Below are 22,601 nucleotides of genomic sequence, written 5' to 3'. Positions count from 1 at the left end.
CTTATTGCAGCTTTCTAGCACACAACAGATATAAAATAAATATTTTTTGAATGAAGGAAGTAATCTTATCATAGTTATATGTATATGTATAAAGCATATCTATAATATACTTGCTGGAGGAAATTGAAAATTAAAGATGACTTTATTCACCTGTGAATCCCTAGCATTCTAGCAGAGTGCCTGATACACAACATGTGCCTAATAAGTGTTGAATTTTCATTGGTCTTAAATGGCCTAGATGGATTGATTTCCGTGCCTCAGTTCATTGGAAAATCATGTCAACCCTCTGCTCTCTTTTCCTATGCACACTACTGAGTAGGTTAGTTGTCAGTCTGTCATTTGAGGATGTATATTGGGCAAAGCACTGTGAAAAGCTTAAAAGGTTTGGTCTTTGTTCTCTTGAGATTTTTACAATGTAAATACATACATAGATGCATGTATAAGCTTAGTATCAGAGTCCATCACATGGACAAGATAGACAGGATCTTACTAGCCCTATAAAATATTACACCACAGCCCCTGTGCTCCATGGATTCAGAGATAACATTGTTCCCATTTGTATATGCTGCTTTGCAATTCAAAAACTTTCTCAAATCCAATATCAAGAGCTAGGAAAAGCGTCAGAAAAAGACATCTCACTCTATGAGATAACTCGCTCTAATTTCCTCATTAGTGAACACGACATCGTCATAAAGAAAATCTGCCAACAATCTGATATAAAAACGTACATGCATCATGAAAAATAATTGCTGTTCAATTACTACTGAATTATAAAGCCGTCATACAGGTGCAATAATGCAAGAGCTTTGAAAGTATGAAAAACTGCTTAGCTTAGGTAATTACATGTGTTTGAATAAAGTCCCCAGAATAAAATTTGCAGAGTTTGAAGAAACAAATCAGAATCAAAGTGCCATTTATAATTATATAGTTTTAAATTTTCTGTTTTTTCTCCTGCATAAATTTTGAAAGGACAGGGATAATTTTTTAACTCTTGGGTCCAGGGAGTGAGAGAGAGATAAGTAGCTCTTCCTTTGCTTTTTACCTTCCCACCTCTCAAATTGGATCCACAGGGACAGTACTACCAAGATAGAAATCTAGCTATAACCATGGTAATTGCATCTTTTAAAATAGTTAAATCTTACTTATGCCCTGTGCAGAGTTTACATATATGAAAAGTAAAATTTATAGAAAGGCAATTCTATTACTACTGTGAAAAGGATATATTTCTTGTAAATTTCCAGGGTTTTTAGCAAGGGAAATTAGAATCAGAAAACTAGACAGCGCCTTAAATATCATGTAATCCAAAGCCGTTGGTCACCATATAAGGAAACTGAGGTCCTGAGAAGTTAAGTTTATTGTACAAATGTGTGTAGTTAGTAGGAGAACTGGGTCTAAAAGCATTTCTACAATATTATGGACTTCATTAAGCATAAACTTTACAGGTCCAGGTCAATTTCTAATTTTCAAGACACTCAACCTTCAGAGCTCTAAGACAGATTTTTTACCCAACTACAATGCTATAGAAATAAAATTGGACTGGCAACAAAGGGGCATGAATTTTATTGCAGGACAGGCTGTTAATTAGTTAAGTTAGCTTAGGCAAATCACTTCACCTCTCAGACCTTCAGGTGTAAAACACTGTAAACCAAGGAGCTTGGCCAAAATGTCCTCTTCCGGATTTAAAATTGTATAATTTTGACATTAGGTGCTAGTTGATCTAAAATGATGAATTTTAAAAATTAGAGGCCACCAGTCCTACCCCTGTACCCACATCTCCAATCCTCCCTCACCCTATGGTAAGATGCCTTCCTTAAGCCATCATTCTTTCAAAACACATCTGTTAGTTTATGACCAAGCTCATATTCTAAGGGAATGATTGGTTTAAAAGTGGGTGCTTTAACATTCATCAACATTTTAAGTTTTCAAGGCCAGTACTATAAAGGTTAATGATTTCCTTCTACGTATCTTCCCTAAAATTGGTGCAGGCAAAACCCCAAACTGAGGTGAATGACAAGAAATTAGTTTTACCTTCACACTGATTAACATAGTATGTGATTCATCTGCTTACTTTTTTCTTTTCGTGAAGATATAATCTAGTGTTAAAAATAACAGCCAAATTGTTTAGTTTACTCCAAGAAATAAAAAAAGAAGTGATTCAAAACATTAAAATTAAAATCAAAATACGTGGATGGACCTAGAGACTGTCATACAGAGTGAAGTAAGTTAGAAAGAGAAAAACAAATATCGTATGTTAACGCATATATGTGGAATCTAAAAAAATGGTATAGATGATCTTATTTGCAAAGCGGGAATAGAGACACAGATGTAGAGAACAAATGTATGGATACCAAGGAGGAAAGCAGGGGGGTGGGATAAATTGGGAGATGGGGATTGACATATATACACTATTGATACTATGTATAAAACAGATAACTAATGAGAACTTACTGTAAAGCACAAGGAACTCTATTTAATGCTCTGTGGTGACGTAAATGGGAAGGAAATCCAAAAAAGAGGAGATATATGTATACGTACAGTTGATTCACATTTCTGTACAGTAGAAACTAACACAACATTGTAAAACAACTATACTACAATAAAATTTTTTTAAATAAAATAAAATAAAAGGATATGGAGCGAGTGGAACAAATACAAAAATAAAATAACATAAAGGCTATTCAGCTATTTAAAAAACCAAAATAGGGCTTCCCTGGTGGCACAGTGGTTGAGAGTCCGCCTGCCGATGCAGGCGACACGGGTTCGTGCCCCGGTCCGGCAAGATCCCACATGCCGCGGAGCGGCTAGGCCCGTGAGCCATGGCTGCTGAGCCTGTGCGTCCGGAGCCTGTGCTCCGCAACGGGAGAGGCCACAACGGTGAGAGGCCCGCGTACCACACACACACACACACAAAACGAAATGAGCAACACTTCTTGTAGAGTTCTGTGCGAGTGAATGTTATTTGTGTCTGGGTATATCACAGCCACTCTCAGACACTAGACACAAACTGAAATAACATTCCAGGCACTGTTCTAGGCAGTGGGGTATAAAGATAAACGTGAAACCGCCCCTACTCTCAACACATGGTCAGTGAAGAAAATGCAAACTAATTGAAAACTATGTATTAAGAGAGATGTACACGATGTCTTAAGAACACAGAGAAGACTATCTTTGAGAAGCAAAAGAACTTTGAAAAATTTGTTTTTATTGCAGTATAGTTGATTCACAATGTTGTGTCAGTTTCTGGTATACAGCAAACTGATTCAGTTATACATACAAATATTCTTTTTCATATTCTTTTCCATTATGGTTTATTATAGGATATTAAATATAGTTCCCTGTGCTATACAGTAGGACTTTGTTGTTTATCTATTTTATATATAGTAGTTTGTGTCTGTTAATCCAAAACTCCTAATTTACCCCTCCCCCTTTTCCCTTTGGTAACCATAAATTTGTTTTCTATGTCTATGAGTCTGTTTCTGTTTTGTAAATAAATTCATTTGTATCATATTTTAGATTCCACATATGAGTGATATCATATGGTATTTGTCTTTCTCTTTCTGACTTAACTTCACTTAGTATGATAATCTCTAGGTCCATCCATGTTGCTGCAAATGGCATTATTACATTCTTTTTTATGGCTGAGTAGTATTCCATTGTATATATATACCACATCTTTATTCATCTGTCTGTAAATGGACATTTAGTTTATTTCCATATCTTGGCTACTGTAAACAGTGCTGCTATGAACATTGGGGTGCATGTATCTTTTCATATTAGAATTTTGTCTGGATATGTATTTTTTCTGCCCAGGAGTGAGACTGTTGGATCATATGGTAGTTCTATTTTTAGTTTTTAAAGAAACCTCCATACTGTTCTCCACAGTGGCTGCACTAATTTACATTCCCACCAGCAGTGTAGCAGGGTTCCCTTTTCTCCACACCCTCTCCAGCATTTGTTATTTGTAGACATTTTAATGATGGCCAGAGAATCAAAAGAACTTTTACTGAGAGTGTGATACTTATGCTGGAGTTTAAAAAATGAAGAGGTTCCCTGAGTGAATGGAAAATGAAAGTATTCCAGGCAAAAGAAATAGCATGTGAAAAAGCATGAAGAGATAAAAGAGCACACCATAGCTGTGCAACTGTGAGTATGGGATCCAGCTCCGTGGCAGAACTGCAAGGGGAGATTCTTGTTACAAGTCAGGAACTTGATCATAAAGGGCTCTATGTGCCGGGAAAGAATTTGTAATGTGATTCCATAGTCTAAAGGAGTTGTTCTCAAACCTTAAGCAGAAGATCAAATTCAGATTAAAAAAAATCTCCAGGGCCTTTATGGAGATTTAAATACAGGAGTGTTTTCCAATATCTTGGAATTGGAAATGATTTTAGGTGATATGTGGATTGAGCGTTAAATAACATGGAATCCTGTGAAAAGTGGTTGCTTATGCATTATATCCCAATCATTTTTTATCACATAAAAGAAAAAGCATCTTATGACTGTAGGCTCTGGAGTCAGGTCACATAGGTTCAAGTCCCTGCTCTCCTATATATTAATTATCTTGAATAAGTTATTTACATTCTGTGCCTTAGTTTCCATTACTATAATAGAGGTTTCATAAAAATAGTATTTACCGCCTAAGATGGTTTCAAAGATGAGTGAATGAATGCTTAGAACAGAGCATGACCCAAAAAGCACTTAATAAATGTTAACTGTTATTTTTAATTAGCATTATAATATTTACTTTTACCTTCTATTTATGGCAAGTGATTCCATTTACGGTAATCATTTTAAATTTCCTTGTTAAATGGGCTTACTTTATTTTTGAAAGTAAATCATTTTAAATGACTATTAAGTAATTAGTATCAATATGGCAAAACTCAGGACAGTCAGAGGGGCAAGAGAGTACACAAACTGATGACAGTGATGTACAAATGACTGAGGTTTGACGTAGAAGGAGGCAATGTTGGAGCAGTGGTGCAAGGAGAAAGGTTAAGAGCTCAAGCTAACATAAATCAGAAATGGTGAAGGAAAAACAAGGATTTGTGAAATATTTAACAGGTTGGATTGACAGCACTCCCTGCCCCCAAAGTCAAGGATAGTACCTGCCACATGGTAGGTACTCAATAAAAACTTTCTGGGAAAAGGTAGATAAGGAAGAAATAAAGAGTCGAAGACATAGTCTAGTTTGAATATTTGAGTCATGAACTAGAAAGTCGAGCAAGAGACCAAGGACCTGGAAAGAAGATAATGAGTTAAGCTTAGAATGTGACGAGTTTGCCTTTTCAGCAGAAATCTAGATGGAGAGGTCCACGCATTTACCAGGAACCCAGGAGAATGTCTCAGTTAAACATACAGAACTGAGAGCTATCGATTCCCTATTCTTAAGCTTGTCTTTCTCTTTCGTTCTTGGTCAAAGCAGGAAGAAAAACAGGGGCACTATGGGTGGTGTCTGTAGAAGTCAGGATTCTCCAGAGAAAGAGAACCAATAGGAAGTGCAAATATATAGTAAGAGTCTCATTTTAAGGAATTGGCTCTCATGATTAGGGAGATCTATTGGGTCTAAAATCTGATCGAGGGGGCTGGCGGGCTGGAGACTCAGAAAAGATTTAGAGTTCGAGTCCATAGGTAGTCTGCTGGAAAATCTGGAAGAGCCGATGCTGCAGGTGAAGTTCAAAGGCAACCTGCTAGAGAATTCTTCTTCCTCCGGGGGAATTAGCCTTTTGCTCTACTCAGGTCTTCAGTTGATTGGATGAAGCAAGCTGCTTTACTCAAAGTTACTGATTTAAATGTATTAATAAATCACATCCAAAAACATCGTCACACAAACATCCAGAATAATGTTTGACCAAATATCTGGGTATAGTGGCTCAACCAAGTTGGCACAGAAGATTAACTATTACAGTGTACATGCTATAACTCATTCCCGCCTTACTTACTTTATACAAATACACCTTCTATGTAGACTTCAACGCAACAGCAAGATTCATAATAATCATTGCACAGTAGAGGAAAAACCCCTTAGGAGTGCAATGGCCTTCATTCTTAGTTATCCTCAGAGAAAGGAGAATGATGGTACATTTTCTATGTTCTTGGGACTGTATGAGCTATGATCTGTGGGGGGCGGAAGTAAATCTCCTCCACACTTGACAGAAGGATCGAGGTATAGATATTATACAACCGCCGGAGCCTCTTTATAATAGAGGAGTAGGGGTTAACACAGAGAAGGTCGTTTCCCAAAACGAGTCCATAGCCCAACGTGTACATTTCCAGTTCCACTTTACAACCAGATGACGAAGCACAAATTGCTCTCCAACAAGTCTTTCATGCACGGTTTTTAATAGTTAAATTATAGTAAGACCAATCCCCATGTTCTTGACATTGTTTTCAAATCAGCTACGAAACCTCATAGTCAATGGAATTAAATGGAATCGATAGGCCTAAAAGAACAAATATCTTCCACTGACCTTTGTGCATAACATTTACGGAGAACTATTGAGCTAGAAAAATCTTCCCTTAAAAACACTTATTAAGGGACTTCCCTGGTGGCGCAGTGGTTAAGAATCCGCCTGCCAATGCAGGGACACGGGTTTGAGCCCTCGTCCAGGATCCCACATACCACGGAGCAACTAAGCCCGTGCGCCACAACTAATGAGCCTGCACTCTAGAGCCCACGAACCGTAACTACTGAAGCCCGTCTCCCTAGAGCCCGTGCTCCGCCACAAGAGAAGCCACCGCAGTGAGAAGCCCGCGCACCGCAACTAAGAGTAGCCACCGCTCTCTGCAACTAGAGAGAAAGCCCATGCACAGCAACGAAGACCCAATGCAGCCAAAATAAATAAATAAATTTATTTGAAAAACATTGTCTAAAAAAAAAAAAAATTTATTAAGTGTTTAGAGGACCTATGAAAATTATCCTGTAAGTACACATAAAATGTGAAAGTATTACTGCAACACGCTGTAAAATCATTTTGGAAGACACTACAGTTTTCTCAAAATTCATAATCAACTTGGATATATTTTATAGAAATGCTTTTTAATCCTACATTGTTAAAAATAGCCTCCTTAAAAGTAGGGCTTGGGCTTCCCTGGTGGCGCAGAGGTTGAGAGTCCGCCTGCCGATGCAGGGGACACGGATTCGTGCCCCGGTCTGGGAAGATCCCACATGCCGCGGAGCGGCTAGGCCCGTGAGCCATGGCCGCTGAGCCTGCGCGTCCGGAGCCTGTGCTCCGCAACGGGAGAGGCCACAACAGTGAGAGGCCCGCGTACCGCAAAAAAAAAAAAAAAAAAAAGCAGGGCTTACATTTCTGGTATGTTCCCAATGCAACCCTTATGGGATCAGAAGCATTCAGGTTCTGGGTGCTCAGTAAAAATCATGGGTAGTCATTAGGTCATCAAATAAGCTTCTGACTAATTTTTTCTAATAAATAAGATACATATTTCAGTACCTACAAGTATGGTCAACATTATTACCCCACATGTTGACATGACTTTTGTCTTTCCAATGAAAAATTCTAGTGATAAGTATAGTTTTTACATTCCAAAAATAATACAGGCTTTTTAATTTTAAAAAATGCCTGAAATTTGCATTGTAATTTGACATTATATATCAAGATGTCTAAAAACTTTCCCACACTTTAACCCAGTAATATTGTTTCTGAAAAACCAGCCTAAAGATATAATCCGGGAATGGGAAGCTTTAAGCACAAATATTCATTAAAGTATTGCTGATAAAGCTGTCTTTTCTTTTAAATGTGGTTTCATGGTCCAAAGTTAAAGAAAGACTGACTTATAACTGATCTGAGACAAATGTAACTAACCCAAAATGGAGGAATAGTTAAGTGAGCCATGTATCTATCTATTAACGCAACCACAAAAATTCATGTTTATAAAAAGTTCACAATGGCATGTTAAAGTGCTTATAACATTACTTACAAAAGGGGTAGAAAACATACAGTAATTTTATACAATTTAAATATTTAAAGCCTACTAATAAAAACTAGCCATGAGGGGACAACATCAAAAGAAATGCTTCAAAAACATTCACTGTTCGTTTTTTTCTTCTATTTTGAGACATTTTCCAAATTGTATCTAATGTGCATACCTGTTTCTATAATGGAGGAAAAATATCACTTTATTAAGGGTGGCACGGAGTGGGAGGGGCAGAGAACAAGCCCGAGGGTGTTGGGGGTAGGATAGGGTTGCATAAAGCTAAAGTATGCCTAAGTTCTCACTTAAGGGCTCATGTGTGTTGATGAAGATGGTATGCAGTATATCCTGCCAAGTGAATCCTGCCAAGTATATCCTTCTCAAGTGAAGTTGGAACTTGTCCTTTAAGCTCATTCTGAGCTTGGTATTGAGAAATACCAATAAGAAAGAGGTGCTTTGCTGTTGTTTCAACACTACTCAGCAAATACTGTTGCTGTCCCTGAATAACCACCCTCGCACGACAGGTCCCCACCATGTGTGTCATGTTCTTGGGCAAGGATGCACAGAAGTCAAACACAATCATCACCAGGCCCCGGGAAGAGGCGGTGCTGCCCTGCTTGGGAAATCACACTCCAAGAGACCTTTGTCAGATACTGGCTAAATATATCAGCCAGTGGCTGGGGACCAACTTTCCCTTCCATTTGCAGCAAATAAAAACAAAGTATCACTGAAGACTCTTTGTAAGTCACAGAAACCTAATGGGGATAAGTTAAACCAAAATTGATTGGAAATTGAGTCCTTTATAGAAGGAAAAACTAATCGTGTCTCCTTAAAGGATAAGGACCATGGTGGCGCTGAGTTCTCCATCAGGGCCACGTGGGCAATCCCTTTTTGGTAAGGCCATCTGACTCAGCTTCCACCATTTCTAATCTTGTCATTCCACTTATGATAAAAATGCCTGTGGAGAAACAGCAAAAGTACTATCTTAGACCATGTGCTGATCCCCTTGGCCAGGAGAAAGCCCCACCGAGATCTCAAGTATAGATGGATGTCATTCCCCAAAGGTAGGATGGCTACAGGCTGGGGTTTGCCCTAGACAATCCCAGTGTGTATCTGTTTTTTAGGAATAACTATAAGTAGCATCACTTTCACTCACAAACGTGTCCAAGTTTCGATAATAAATTGCATGATCACTCTATAAAAAGGAAAAACAGGGCATTGTTACCAAAGGGGGGAGAAGTGATGCTGAGTGGATGAAAATAGCCGCCATTACGAGACTCTTAGAAGAGGTCAACACAAAGTGTTTTGCACCCAATCTCTTAGGTTAAAGATAAGAATTAGCATCAAAAGCTTTTATCAGTCTTTTGCTTTCGACTCCAACATGAAAATAACATTCCTATACTCACCCCCTATGTTTTGAATTATTATGACTTTGACCCAATAATTCCATTCCCTTGTCTTCCTATGTCCTTGCTGCTAAACCCCTAACTGTTAAAATGTTCCCTTTTACGGCTGCTTTTTTTTTAAATTTTAGTATATATATTTTTATAAAATTGTGTTTCAGGTGTACAGCAAAGTTATTCAGTTATACATATGTATTTTTACAGATTCTTTTCTATTATAGGTTATTACAAGTTATTGAATATAGCTGTGCTATACAGTAAAGCCTTGTTGTTTATTTTATATATAGTAGTGTGTATCTGTTAGTCCTAAGCTCCTAATTTATCCCTTTGGTAAATTTATCTCTTATTTCCCCTTTGGTAACCATAAGTTTGTTCCTATGTGAGTGTATTTCTGTTTTGTGAATAAATTCATTTGTATTATTTTTTTAGATTCCACATATAAGTGATATCATACAATTGTCTTTCTCTGACTTGGGCAGAAGATCTAACTAGACATTTTCCCAAAGAAGACATACAGATAGCCAAAACGCACATGAAAAGATGTTCAACACTGCTAATTATTAGAGAACTGCAAATCAAAACTACAATGAGCTATCACCTCACACTGGTCAGAATGACCATCACCAAAAAGTCTACAAATATTAAATGCTGGAGAGGGTATGAGGAAAAGGAACTGCTACACTGTTGGTGGGAATGAAAATTGGTGCAGCCACTATGGAAAACAATATGGGTTCCTTAAAAAAGTAAAATAGAGTTACCATATGATCCAGCAACCCCACTCCTTGGTGTATGTTCAGAAATGACAAAAACCCTATTTGAAAAGATACCTGCATCCCAATGTTCATGGAAGCACTATTTACAATAGACAAGACACGGAAGCAACCTAAGTGTCCATCGACAGATGAATGGATAAAGAAGATGTGCTATATATAATATATACACAATGGAAATTAGTCAGTCATAAAAAAGAATGAATTATCATACGGCTGCTTTTTCAGCTTAATTTGTGCTCTTCTGCTTTCCGAAACAGAATGTTAACATCCATTCACCCAGCTGAAGGGTCAGGGTGATACCTGATCCAATATTCCCCAAAGCATGTGTAGGATAGTTGCTGTACCCCTGTTGCTGAGTAATAATGAGTCAAATAGTGCCTTTCACTGATTTCCTCCGAGAGGCTGTTCTACAAGCCTGGGGTCAACTTAAAGGAAGACGGGTTTTGTTTAATATTTTCTCTTTTCATTAGTGCACTTAAATTACTTTCTTGCAAACTCTGCTTGTTACCTAAATGTACTAGCACTTCTGTTACCTAATTAGCTTTCTTATCAGAATTCCAACCAAAAATAACAAGAAATGTAATAATGATAAGATATCCTGCCCCCTCAAAACAGATTTCCTTTCGCGCTTTATCTCTTGGTACTGTTCTGGCTTGTTTAATTAAAGTATCAGAAATTATTAGACTCAAATTATTTCTTGATCTAGTGCTCAAATTCTCCTGAAAAACTGCTTCTTCTGCCTCCGTATTTAAACTTTATCAGTGTGAGGCAGATGAGTTTCCACACGTATTCAACTGGATTCATGTAATTCAATATAAATTTGCAGGAAGAGCCTAATTTAGCCTCTAAGTAATTAGACGAACAAATCAGATTTGGCTACACTGAGCTACCATGGTTTAAATACTCATGTCTCTTTTCTTGTGCTCTTCGATCAGCAAAATGAACAACACTAATGTGCAAAAAAAAGTATGAAACTTAGCATGGAGTTGTGAAATTCAAAGCAAAGATCTTATTTATTTTTTCATTAGAGGAGTGCGGGAAAAATCACCAAGTTCAAACCACTAGCATAAGTAGTCTTCAAGGAGGGTAGTCATGTCTGTTACAGGCTTTAAAAACACCGATGAGAAAGTACCCTTAAATCACAGAATTGAGAAGGAGAAAACTGTAAGACATATTGGTTATTTGTCTTCATCATACTCTGAAAAAATTTCAAGTTGGAATCTGTTTGCTTCTGGTGGAGCTGTGTGAGAGGTTCACTTTCTTTGAAGTCGTCTGCAATATGATCCCTTTTTGCACCGTCAAGCTTGGCTATCACAATTACCAAGCCGCCATTTTGAACTTGTGTTTTATTGGAACGTCAATCCTTACCCCGGTGTTTGCAGGATGGCTTGCTGATGTATGTCTAGGAAGAAACAAACTGGTACAGGTTTGCTTATTTCTGCATTTTCTAGGTGAGTGTCCACTTCTGACTGGATTGTTTTACAACTTATTTTAGTGGATTTTTATTAGAACGTTTGATTTATGCTACACCCACTTTGTTTTAGCATAAGATGTAATAAATGAGCTAAGAATATTGCTTCAATTTAGTTTATTCTCTGTATTATTTGAGGGATACTACTAAGTGTGTGTGTGTGTGTGTGTGTGTTAGAGGATGCTTTGATACTTTTATCATTGCACTGATTATATTTTATAATAATTATCTCTTTAAATGTCTGTTTTCTATACTCTGCAGAATTCCCTCCTTTCCCCCCTTCCTACCACAAGCCAAAATTTGTGACAAATTCTATGTGAAATATGAAGTTCATTTGCTTCACAACTAAAGTGAAGTGTGCTAAAAAGTTGTTTTGAAGTACATGTAGAAACGTTTTCATCAAAAGGTGGTCTTTTAATTAGTCATATAATAATTAAGATTGCACTTGAAGACATGATTTCCATATTATGAAGTATGGCTACATGCTAAAAAATGAATGAATTTAACGCTACACTGTGCTTCTTTACATAACAAAAAAGAAATAGATCTACAAAAGTTTGGGAGTGACGTGATTGCAAGCAATGTTGGGGAAATATCAAATTTGTCTGATATGAAATAGAGATCAAGTTGATGAACAGTCTAGAAATTTAGCCTGGGAAGTTCAGGTTGCTCTTCTAGACAAGAAGGAGTTACTGAAGATATGAACACATTTGTGAAATGCTTCAATAAACAGGACTGACAATCACAGTGAGAGGTTAGAGAGAGAACAGAAAATCTCAGGATGTTGGTCTAGGTGATGGAGAAGTGTCAATCCAGGAAAGAACATAAAACCATAAAAACTCATCAACTATGTAAGGTCACAAATATGATGGAAATTAACTCCAAGTTCTGAGCTGAGGAACTTAGGTAGGCAGTTCATCAAAACTGACCAGTGCAGCAGAAATGCAGTTTTGGGGGACAGGGGAGGTGAATGAGGAAGTGATGGGTATCAGCTACTCAACCTACACACAATTCCAATCAGATGGTAAAGTACCATTCACTGAATCGATCAGAGCGTGATTCAAACTTGTACGCTTCTTCACTGTTTCAGTTCCATGAAATAAAAACTAAGTCACTGCATGGCAAATATTTGTTCACCATTCCATAAGTGTTTATCATTGACTACTCTGTGCTAGACATTGTTCCAGGATCTGGAACCCAACAGAGAAGAAAGCAGTCTCTTTTCTTATGAAGTTGACTTTCTGATGTGGGGAGAGGGAAAATCAAGTAATAAATAGCTATTATGTTGGGTGGTAATGTGTGATGATGAAAAAAAAGCTGAGGAAGGGGACAGGATGGACTAGAGAGTGACAAGGTGGCTCTTCTGTGTCAGGGAATGTTTTCTGATGAGGAGACATTGAAGCATGATTTACTCTTCTTCACTTGGTAACAGGTCATGTCAGTGGCATTAGGTAACTTCTTGTTTAACATGGTGATTCCCATCAGTCTAAATTCCTGTGTAAGTCATCAGACTAGGACTGAAGTCCCAACTTAGAATTTGGCAAACAGAAGGCAAGTCAATTCCACGACCATTCAGTTTCCTACTCAAAGTTGTTTCCTGGTGTCCCCCACTCATGGATGTCATAAAATTCCAACCAGTCACTAAGTATCAGAGGTTCCATCAAAAATGTGTCTTCTGTCTGTATTGCTACAACCTTAGCTCAAAAATGCAGCCTTCATCTTCTTGACCATTACAGTGGCCTGCTTACTGGCTGTCAGTCATCAGTGTGACCCCAGTGCTGTTTCTACCAAAAAACACTGACTTCCTAAAAGAATAAATCTATACATTGGCTCTATTATCTAAAATGTAAAAGCCAATTTAGTTTATAAGAACCTTTAGAACCTGTCCCAAATTTACCTCTCCAAACTTCTGTCTCAGTACACGACCCCAATCAGGCGGAACTTCTCCTCACGGGCTTCCCTACTTTTCTAATGTTACATCTGCTCTTTTCTCTGCCTGAAATTGTCATTTTCCTTTACCTTTCCATCCCATATCCGAGACATGAAAACTCCTGGCCCTTCCTTCAAGATTCATGTAGTGGGAGGCTTCCGGGAAAATGGCGGAAGAGTAAGACGCGGAGATCACCTTCCCCCCCCCACAGATACACCAGAAATACATCTACACGTGGAACTACTCCTACAGAACACCTACTGAACGCTGGCAGAAGACCTCAGACCTCCCAAAAGGCAAGAACCCCCCCATGTACCTGGGTAGGGCAAAAGAAAAAAGAATAAACAGAGACAAAAGGATAGGGACGGTACCTGCACCAGCGGGAGAGAGCTGTGAAGGAGGAAAGATTTCCACACACTAGAAGCCCCTTCGCGGGCGGAGACTGCGGGTGGCGGAGGGGGAAAGCTTCGGGGCCGCGGAGGAGAGCGCAGCAACCGGGGTGCGGAGGGCAAAGCGGAGAGATTCCCGCACAGAGAATCAGGGCCGACAGGCACTCACCAGGCCGAGAGGCTTGTCTGCTCCCCCGCCGGGGCGGGCGGGGCTGGGAGCTGAGGCTCGGGCTTCGGTCGGATCCCAGGGAGAGGCCTGGGGTTGGCGGCGTGAACACAGCCTGCAGGGGGTTAGTGCGCCACGGCTGGCCGGGAGGGAGTCCGGGGAAAAGTCTGGAGCTGCCGAAGAGGCAAGAGACTTTTTCTTACCTCTTTGTTTCCTGCTGCGCGAGGAGAGGAGATTAAGAGCGCTGCTTAAAGGAGCTCCAGAGACGGGCGCGAGCCGCGGCTAAAAGCGCGGACCCCAGAGACGGGCATGAGACGCTAAGGCTGCTGCTGCCGCCACCAAAAAGCCTGTGTGCGAGCACAGGTCACTCTCCACACCTCCCTTCCGGGGAGCCTGTGCAGCCCGCCACTGCCAGGGTCCCGGGATCCAGGGTCAACTCCCCCAGGAGAACGCACAGCGCGCCTCAGGCTGGTGCAACGTCATGCCGGCCTCTGCCGCTGCAGGCCTGCCCCGCCCTCCGTGCTCCTCCCTCCCCCCGGCCTGATTGAGCTAGAGCCCCCGAAGCAGCTGCGCCTTTAACCCCGTCCTGTCTGAGCTAAGAACAGACGCCCTCTGGCGACCTACACGCAGAGGCGGAGCCAAATCCAAAGCTGAGCCCCTGGGAGCTGTACGAACAAAGAAGAGAAAGGGAAATCTCTCCCAGCAGCTTCAGGAGCAGCGGATTAAAGCGCCACAATCAACTTGATGTACCCTGCATCTGTGGAATACATGAATAGACAACGAATCATCCCAAATTAAGGAGGTGGACTTGAGAACAAGATTTATTATTTTTTCCCCTTTTCCTCTTTTTGTGAGTGTGTATGTGTATGCTTCTGTGTGTGATTTTGTCTGTATAGCTTTGCTTCTACCATTTGTCCTAGGGTTCTATCCGTCCGTTTTTTAAATTTTTTTCTCTTAATAATTATTTTTTTATTTTAATAACTTTATTATATTTTACATTACTTTATTTTACTTTTCTCCTTTCTTTTTTTCCTTCCTTCCCTCCTTCCTTCCTCCCTCCTTCCTTCCTTCCTTCCTTCCTTCCTTCCTTTCTTTCTTTCTTTCTTTCTTTCTTTCTCCTTCTACTAATTCATTCTTTCTACTTTTTCTCCCTTTTATTCTGAGCCGTGTAGATGAAAGGCTCTTGGTGCAGCAGCCAGGAGTCAGTGCTGTGCCTCTGAGGAGGGAGAGCCAACTTCAGGACACTGGTCCACAAGAGACCTCCCAGCTCCACATAATATCAAATGGTGAAAATCTCCCAGAGATCTCCATCTCAACACCAGCACCCAGCTTCACTCAATGACCAGCAAGCTACAGTGCTGGACATCCTATGCCAAACAACTAGCAAGACAGGAACACAACCCCACCCATTGGCAGAGAGGCTGCCTAAAATCATAACAAGTCCACAGACACCCCAAAACACACCACCAGACATGGACCTGCCCACCAGAAAGACAAGATCCAGCCTCATCCACCAGAACACAGGCACTAGTTCCCTCCATCAGGAAGCCTACACAACCCACTGAACCAACCTTAGCCACTGGGGACAGACACGAAAAACAACAGGAACTATGAACCTGCAGCCTGCAAAAAGGAGACCCCAAACACAGTAAGATAAGCAAAATGAGAAGACAGAAAAACAGCAGATGAAGGAGCAAGATAAAAACCCACCAGACCTAACAAATGAAGAGGAAATAGGCAGTCTACCTGAAAAAGAATTCAGAATAATGATAGTAAAGATGATCCAAAATCTTGGAAATAGAACAGACAAAATGCAAGAAATATTTCACAAGGACCTAGAAGAACTAAAGATGAAACAAACAACGATGAACAACACAATAAATGAAATTAAAAGTACTCTAGATGGGATCAATAGCAGAGTAGCTGAGGCAGAAGAACGGATAAGTGACCTGGAAGATAAAATAGTGGAAATAACTACTGCAGAGCAGAATAAAGAAAAAAGAATGAAATGCCAATAAAATGGACAGCCTGGAAGAAATGGACAAATTCTTAGAAATGCACAACCTGCCAAGACTGAATCAGGAAGAAATAGAAAATATGAACAGACCAATCACAAGCACTGAAATTGAAACTGTGATTAAAAATCTTCCAACAAACAAAAGCCCAGGACCACATGGCTTCACAGGCGAATTCTATCAAACATTTAGAGAAGAGTTAACACCTATCCTTCTCAAACTCTTCCAAAATATAGCAGAGGGAGGAACACTCCCAAACTAATTCTACGAGGCCACCATCACCCTGATACCAAAACCAGACAAGGATGTCACAAAGAAAGAAAACTACAGGCCAATATCACTGATGAACATAGATGCAAAAATCCTCAACAAAATACTAGCAAGCAGAATCCAACAGCACATTAAATGGATCATACACCATGACCAAGTGGGGTTTATTCCAGGAATGCAAGGATTCTTCAATATATGCAAATCAATCAATGTGATACACCATATTAACAAATTGAAGGAGAAAAAACATATGATCATCTCATTAGATGCAGAGAAAGCTTTCAACAAAATTCAACACCCATTTATGATAAAAACCATTTATGATAAAAAGTAGGCATAGAGGGAACTTTCCTTCAACATAATAAAGGCCATATATGGCAAACCCACAGCCAACATTGTCCTCAATGGTGAAAAACTGAAAGCATTTCCACTAAGATAAGGAAAAACACAAGGTTGCCCACTGTCACCACTCTTATTCAACATAGTTTTGGAAGTTTTAGCCACAGCAATCAGAGAAGAAAAGGAAGTAAAAGGTATCCAAATCAGAAAAGAAGTAAAGCTGGCACTGTTTGCAGATGACATGATACTATACATAGAGAATCCTAAAGATGCTACCAGAAAACTACTAGAGCTAATCAATGAATTTGGTAAATTAGCAGGATACAAAATTAATGCACAGAAATCTCTTGCATTCCTATACACTAATGATGAAAAATATGAAAGAGAAATTAAGGAAACACTCCCATTTACCATGGCGACAAAAAGAATAAAATACCTAAGAAGAAACCTACCTAAGGAGACAAAAGACCTGTATGTAGAAAACTATGACACTGATGAAAGAAATTAAAGATGATACAAATAGATGGAGAGATATACCATGTTCTTGGATTGGAAGAATCAACATTGTGAGAATGACTCTACTACCCAAAGCAATCTACAGATTCAATGCAATCCCTATCAAACTACCACTGGCATTTTTCACAGAACTAGAACAAAAACTTTCACAATTTGTATGGAAACACAAAAGACACTGAATAGCCAAAGCAATCTTGAGAATGAAAAACGGAGCTGGAGGAATCAGGCTCCTTGACTTCAGACTATACTACAAAGCTACAGTAATCAAGACAGTGTGGTACTGGCACAAAAACAGAAAGATAGATCAATGGAACAGGATAGAAAGCCCAGAGATAAACCCACGCACATATGGTCACCTTATCTTTGATAAAGGAGGCAGGAATGTACAGTGGAGAAAGGACAGCCTCTTCAATAAGTGGTGCTGGGAAAACTGGACAGGTACATATAAAAGTATGAGATTAGATCACTCCCTAACACCATACACAAAAATAAGCTCAAAATGGATTAAAGACCTAAATGTAAGCCCAGAAACTATCAAACTCTTAGAGGAAAACACAGGCAGAACACTCTATGACATAAATCACAGCAAGATCCTTTTTGACCCACCTTGTAGAGAAATGGAAATAAAAATAAACAAATGGGACCTAATGAAACTTCAAAGCTTTTGCACAGCAAAGGAAACCATAAACAAGACCAAAAGACAACCCTCAGAATGGGAGAAAATATTTGCAAATGAAGCAACTGACAAAGGATTAATCTCCAAAATTTATAAGCAGCTCATGCAGCTCAATAACAAAAAACCAAGCAACCCAATCCAAAAATGGGCAGAAGATCTAAACAGACATTTCTCCAAAGAAGATATATAGACTGCCAACAAACACATGAAAGAATGCTCAACATCATTAATCATTAGAGAAATGCAAATCAAAACCACAATGAGATATCATCTCACACCAGTCAGAATGGCCATCATCAAAAAATCTAGAAACAATAAATGCTGGAGAGGGTGTGGAGAAAAGGGAACCCTCTTGCACTGCTGGTGGGAATGTAAATTGATACAGCCACTGTGGAGAACAGTATGGAGGTTCCTTAAAAAACTACAAATAGAACTACCATATGACCCAGCAATCCCACTACTGGGCATATACCCTGAGAAAACCATAATTCAAAAAGAGTCATGTACCAAAATGTTCATTGCAGCTCTATTTACAATAGCCCAGAGATGGAAACAACCTAAGTGCCCATCATCGGATGAATGGATAAAGAAGATGTGGCCTATATATACAATGGAATATTACTCAGCCATAAAAAGAAACGAAATTGAGCTATTTGTAATGAGGTGGATAGACCTAGAGTCTGTCATACAGAGTGAAGTAAGTCAGAAAGAGAAATACAAATACCGTATGCTAACACATATATATGGAATTTAAGGAAAAAAATGTCATGAAGAACCTAGGGGTAAGACAGGAATAAAGACACAGACCTACTAGAGAATGGACTTGTGGATATGGGGAGGGGGAAGGGTAAGCTGTGACAAAGCGAGAGAGAGGCATGGACATATATACACTACCAAACATAAGGTAGATAGCTAGTGGGAAGCAGCCGCATAGCACAGGGAGATCAGCTCGGTGCTTTGCGACCACCTAGAGGGGTGGGATAGGGAGGGTGGGAGGGAGGGAGACCCAAGAGGGAAGAGATATGGGGATATATGTATACATACAGCTGATTCACTTTGTTATAAAGCAGAAACTAACACACCATTGGAAAGCAGTTATACTCCAATAAAGATGTTAAAAAAAAAAAAAAGATTCACGTAGTGTTCGTTGCTAGCTCCTCTGTGCTCAGCCACGCTCTGATCATACCCAAGTGATTGCATTTGCCCCATTATAATTGTCCACCTGCATGTGTGCCTTCTCCGATGGATGCATTCGCTCCTGATGGGAGGAACCAGCAGACCCCCACCACCTAGCAAGAGATATGACACATCATGGTGCTTTATACAGAGCTACCAAGTACAGGTGTGCGGACTGTGCACTGCACAATAGCACACATCAACAAGGAATCTTTTTATCTTATATGTCAATGACTTGTATTTTTATTACATCAATTTTAAAGTAGATAGAAATAAAGTTTTTACCTACTGCAATCAGTGTATTATGACATTTTTCAAAAGATGGAAGTAAAGTGCCTTTCAAATTTACACAAAGTTACCACTAAAAGAATTTGTCTTTAAATAGATGGCTGCTGCAAGAAGCAGTTCTCTGTCCATCCTCTTTGGATAACCTTAGCCTAGCCAGGCCTCACGTGACACTTCCAGAGATAAAGACTGAGTGGCAGAGAGAGAGAGGGAGAAGTTAGCTGCACATCTGGCTCACCTTAACAGGAAACATTTCAAACTCAGTAAAGGGCCCACCCTCATGGTAAATCAATCTGTTACCAAACAACTATTAAGGGCATGCATTCTTCACATTGCAAAAGCCACTGTATGGGAGATGGAAACATTAGGCCCAGTTTTTGCCTTTAATACCCTTATAGTCTAATTGAGAAAACTAACCACATAAAATGACTATATAAAAATTTATACCAAAAAAGTGTGAATGCCAAGTTAATAAAACGGAGTTGAAAACTAACATGGAGAAGCCATTTTTCCCTAATCAAATTGACCCCCCCCCCAAAAAAAATTGATCTGATCATGTGATAACAGGAATTTCAAGAAGAGGGAGATCACAACTGGGTTACTCCGTAACATTGGGTCACTTAGCCTCAACAAACCTGTTTCTTTTTTTTTCTTTTTTTTTGAAAAATCAGAATTAAAAAAAAAAAATCTGTCCTCTGTCATCACAAAGTTTTTCCAAGATCAAACAATGTAGTACACAAAGATGTTTTGCAAACTATAAATAGCTTAGCAAAAGTATGGAATTGAGTGGTAATTATTAGACAAGGAAAGTCTTCAAGTTTGATCCCTGCAAGACGGAAGTGAGAAGGCAGCTTAATCTTCTTTTTGTTGGTTTGTTTTTGGGTTTGATTGAAGTCTGGTTGATTTACAATGTCGTGTTAGTTTCAGGTGTACAGCAAAGTGATTTCAACCTTCCTTTGTCATTCTCTCCTCCCTCCTTCCCACCTGTACTGCATTACTCACCTCACACCCATCCCCAGCCTTCTCACCTATGTGTGTGGCAAAGGAGGCTCCACGCCACTACAGGAGAAATGAGAGAAATAAAAGGGATTTAGAAGGAAAAAGCGAAGTAGAAAAGGAAAAGAGAGGCTATGTTCTCCTCTAACTACAATAACGTTCTTCTTAAAACGTTTTCTTTAACAGGCTTCTGAGATGTCTGAGATCATCGCGGTTTTTCTCACTCTGTTGATTAACAACAAATAACCCTTGTGAACGGTGCTTTTTCTCTGGGGGTGGGACTGCAAACATCTTTAGTGTCTCACATCAGGTATTTCTGAATTGTTTTAACTTTGTCAAAATGGACACGATTTGCTTGTATGTCCTCTGAGAGATAGTTCAAGTCTGAGGGGAAAAAAACTAGGACTTTGGATTAATTAAAAACATATACTGGGCTTCCCTGGTGGCGCAGTGGTTAAGAGTCCGCCTGCCGATGCAGGGGACACGGGTTCGTGCCCCGGTCCGGGAAGATCCCACATGCCGCGGAGTGGCTGGGCCCGTGAGCCATGGCCGCTGAGCCTGCGCGTCCGGAGCCTGTGCTTTGCAACGGGAGAGGCCACAACCGTGAGAGGCCCACGTACAGCAAAAAAAAAAAAAAAAAACACAAAAAAAAACATATACTGAGGGAAATATTTACATTTAGGAAAATCGTATTACCTCCAGAATTGCCATGATTAATATTTTAATAAGACAATTGCATAACGAGGCAACGTTCAGAGGAAAAACCTTATTTCTGATGTGGTTTGGTGAGTCAGTGGTCTATACACATTTATTCCTTTTTTTTTTTTTTCTCTATCTATAGGCTCTGCTTTGTTATCTGTGGCTGCTTTTCCCTTGGAGGGTTTCTACATGGGCACTCACCATATGATTGACAACATACCAAAAAAGGAACAGACCAGGCTGTTTCACGTAGCACTGGTGGCCATCTGCCTCGGCACAGGAGGAATAAGGACCATTGTCTGTCCACTGGGCGCTTACAGCCTTCAGGAGTATGGATCCCAGAAACAAGTGTCCTTTTTTAACTGGTAAGCAGCACTGGCTAGGAGAGAAAACAGGCATTCTCGGGAACAGACATTCCTCCCCCTTTGGGCATTTCTCATTGCTTGCTCTCTGGTCCCGTTTTGATGATGGTTGTTCAGCCTTTGTCATTGATTGGGCTGGGTGACAATGGGACAATACCTTTGACAATGATTCAGCCAGTATTCTGGGAGCCTATGAGTCAGGTATAGGCCAACACAGTTTACCAGCACCTTCTTGAAACACACTGATGACTTGATCCTTCAAGTAAACAAGTGTGAGATGGCATGTCATAGTGAATAGAATGTGGCTTTGGAAACAAACAGGCCTTGGTGGAAATCTCAATTCTACTTCACACAGCTGCCTGACCTTGGTCAAGTCATTTCTTCTTTGAGTTTAACCATTTCTGAAGGGTTATAATAATACCTCTTCCTGGGTTTTATTAGAGGTAATAATATGTGTATTACTGGCAGAGAATGTGGCACATAGTGGTAATCAATAAACAGTAGCTATTATTAGTTATGTCTACATTGTAATAGACTAACACGGCAGAGATTATAAATTCAGAAAGATGAAAAGGATGGAAGAAGTATTTTACAATTCGTTAAAACACCAACCAGCATCTCTATTTAACATCCACTTCACCCCCAGCACCTGAAAGAATTTGTATTCCATGGAAATCAAACTACATTTCTATACAGCTTTGTCTCTCTTAGTGAGTTCTTATACAGTTTTATGTGTTTTCAAGGAACCAATTTTTATTATCAAATGCAAAGTCAAGGAGAAATTGAGATTTTGATCTCAAGATAGAGTATTTCAGCATTTAGTAGAGAACTCTGTGGTTCTTATTGGCATTCACCAGTTGATGTCAAATATATTGGAGATATATTGTCTTTTGCTTCCTCTTCTCTGTGAAATGGGTTAGTATCATTTTTCTAAAATATTCTGCCATTCCATCAAAGTTAGCAATGGATAAAAGCAGTGCACAGACAGCATCAGACAAAATGTTTAAAGAAAATTCATATTAAAAGCATTAAATGAAAAAAATTTAGAATAAATATTATCTAGGTACATATAGCTATCTAAGACAGTTCCTTTTTCTTTCTGTTTTTCTTTCTGCTTTCTTTTGTTTCCTTCTTTCTTTCCTTCTTTCCCCCCCCATCCCCCGACTATATTAATATGACAAAGCACTCAGGCCTATTTTGGATTAAGTC

The 22,601-nt window shown here is 39.4% G+C and overlaps 1 protein-coding gene and 1 long non-coding RNA gene across 2 annotated transcripts in view; one reads left to right on the top strand and one right to left on the bottom strand.

Annotated features, from left to right (window-relative positions):
• The window catches only part of LOC137201682 (uncharacterized), a 208,086-nt gene that overhangs the window by 49,829 nt on the left and 135,656 nt on the right, over nt 1-22,601 (bottom strand). The gene's annotated exons all lie outside the window — the stretch shown is intronic.
• The window catches only part of SLC15A5 (solute carrier family 15 member 5), an 89,441-nt gene continuing 78,034 nt past the window's right edge, over nt 11,195-22,601 (top strand). The window contains 3 exon segments of the mRNA XM_067695792.1: nt 11,195-11,280; nt 11,282-11,553; nt 21,173-21,395. Coding sequence (XP_067551893.1) covers nt 11,195-11,280; nt 11,282-11,553; nt 21,173-21,395 — 581 coding nt within the window.

The sequence above is a fragment of the Pseudorca crassidens genome, chromosome 11 (assembly GCF_039906515.1).
Source record: "Pseudorca crassidens isolate mPseCra1 chromosome 11, mPseCra1.hap1, whole genome shotgun sequence".
In the NCBI taxonomy this organism is placed as follows: Eukaryota; Metazoa; Chordata; class Mammalia; order Artiodactyla; family Delphinidae; genus Pseudorca; species Pseudorca crassidens.
The sequence above is the reverse complement of the archived record's forward strand: the minus strand, read 5'-3'. Positions and strand labels throughout refer to the sequence as shown.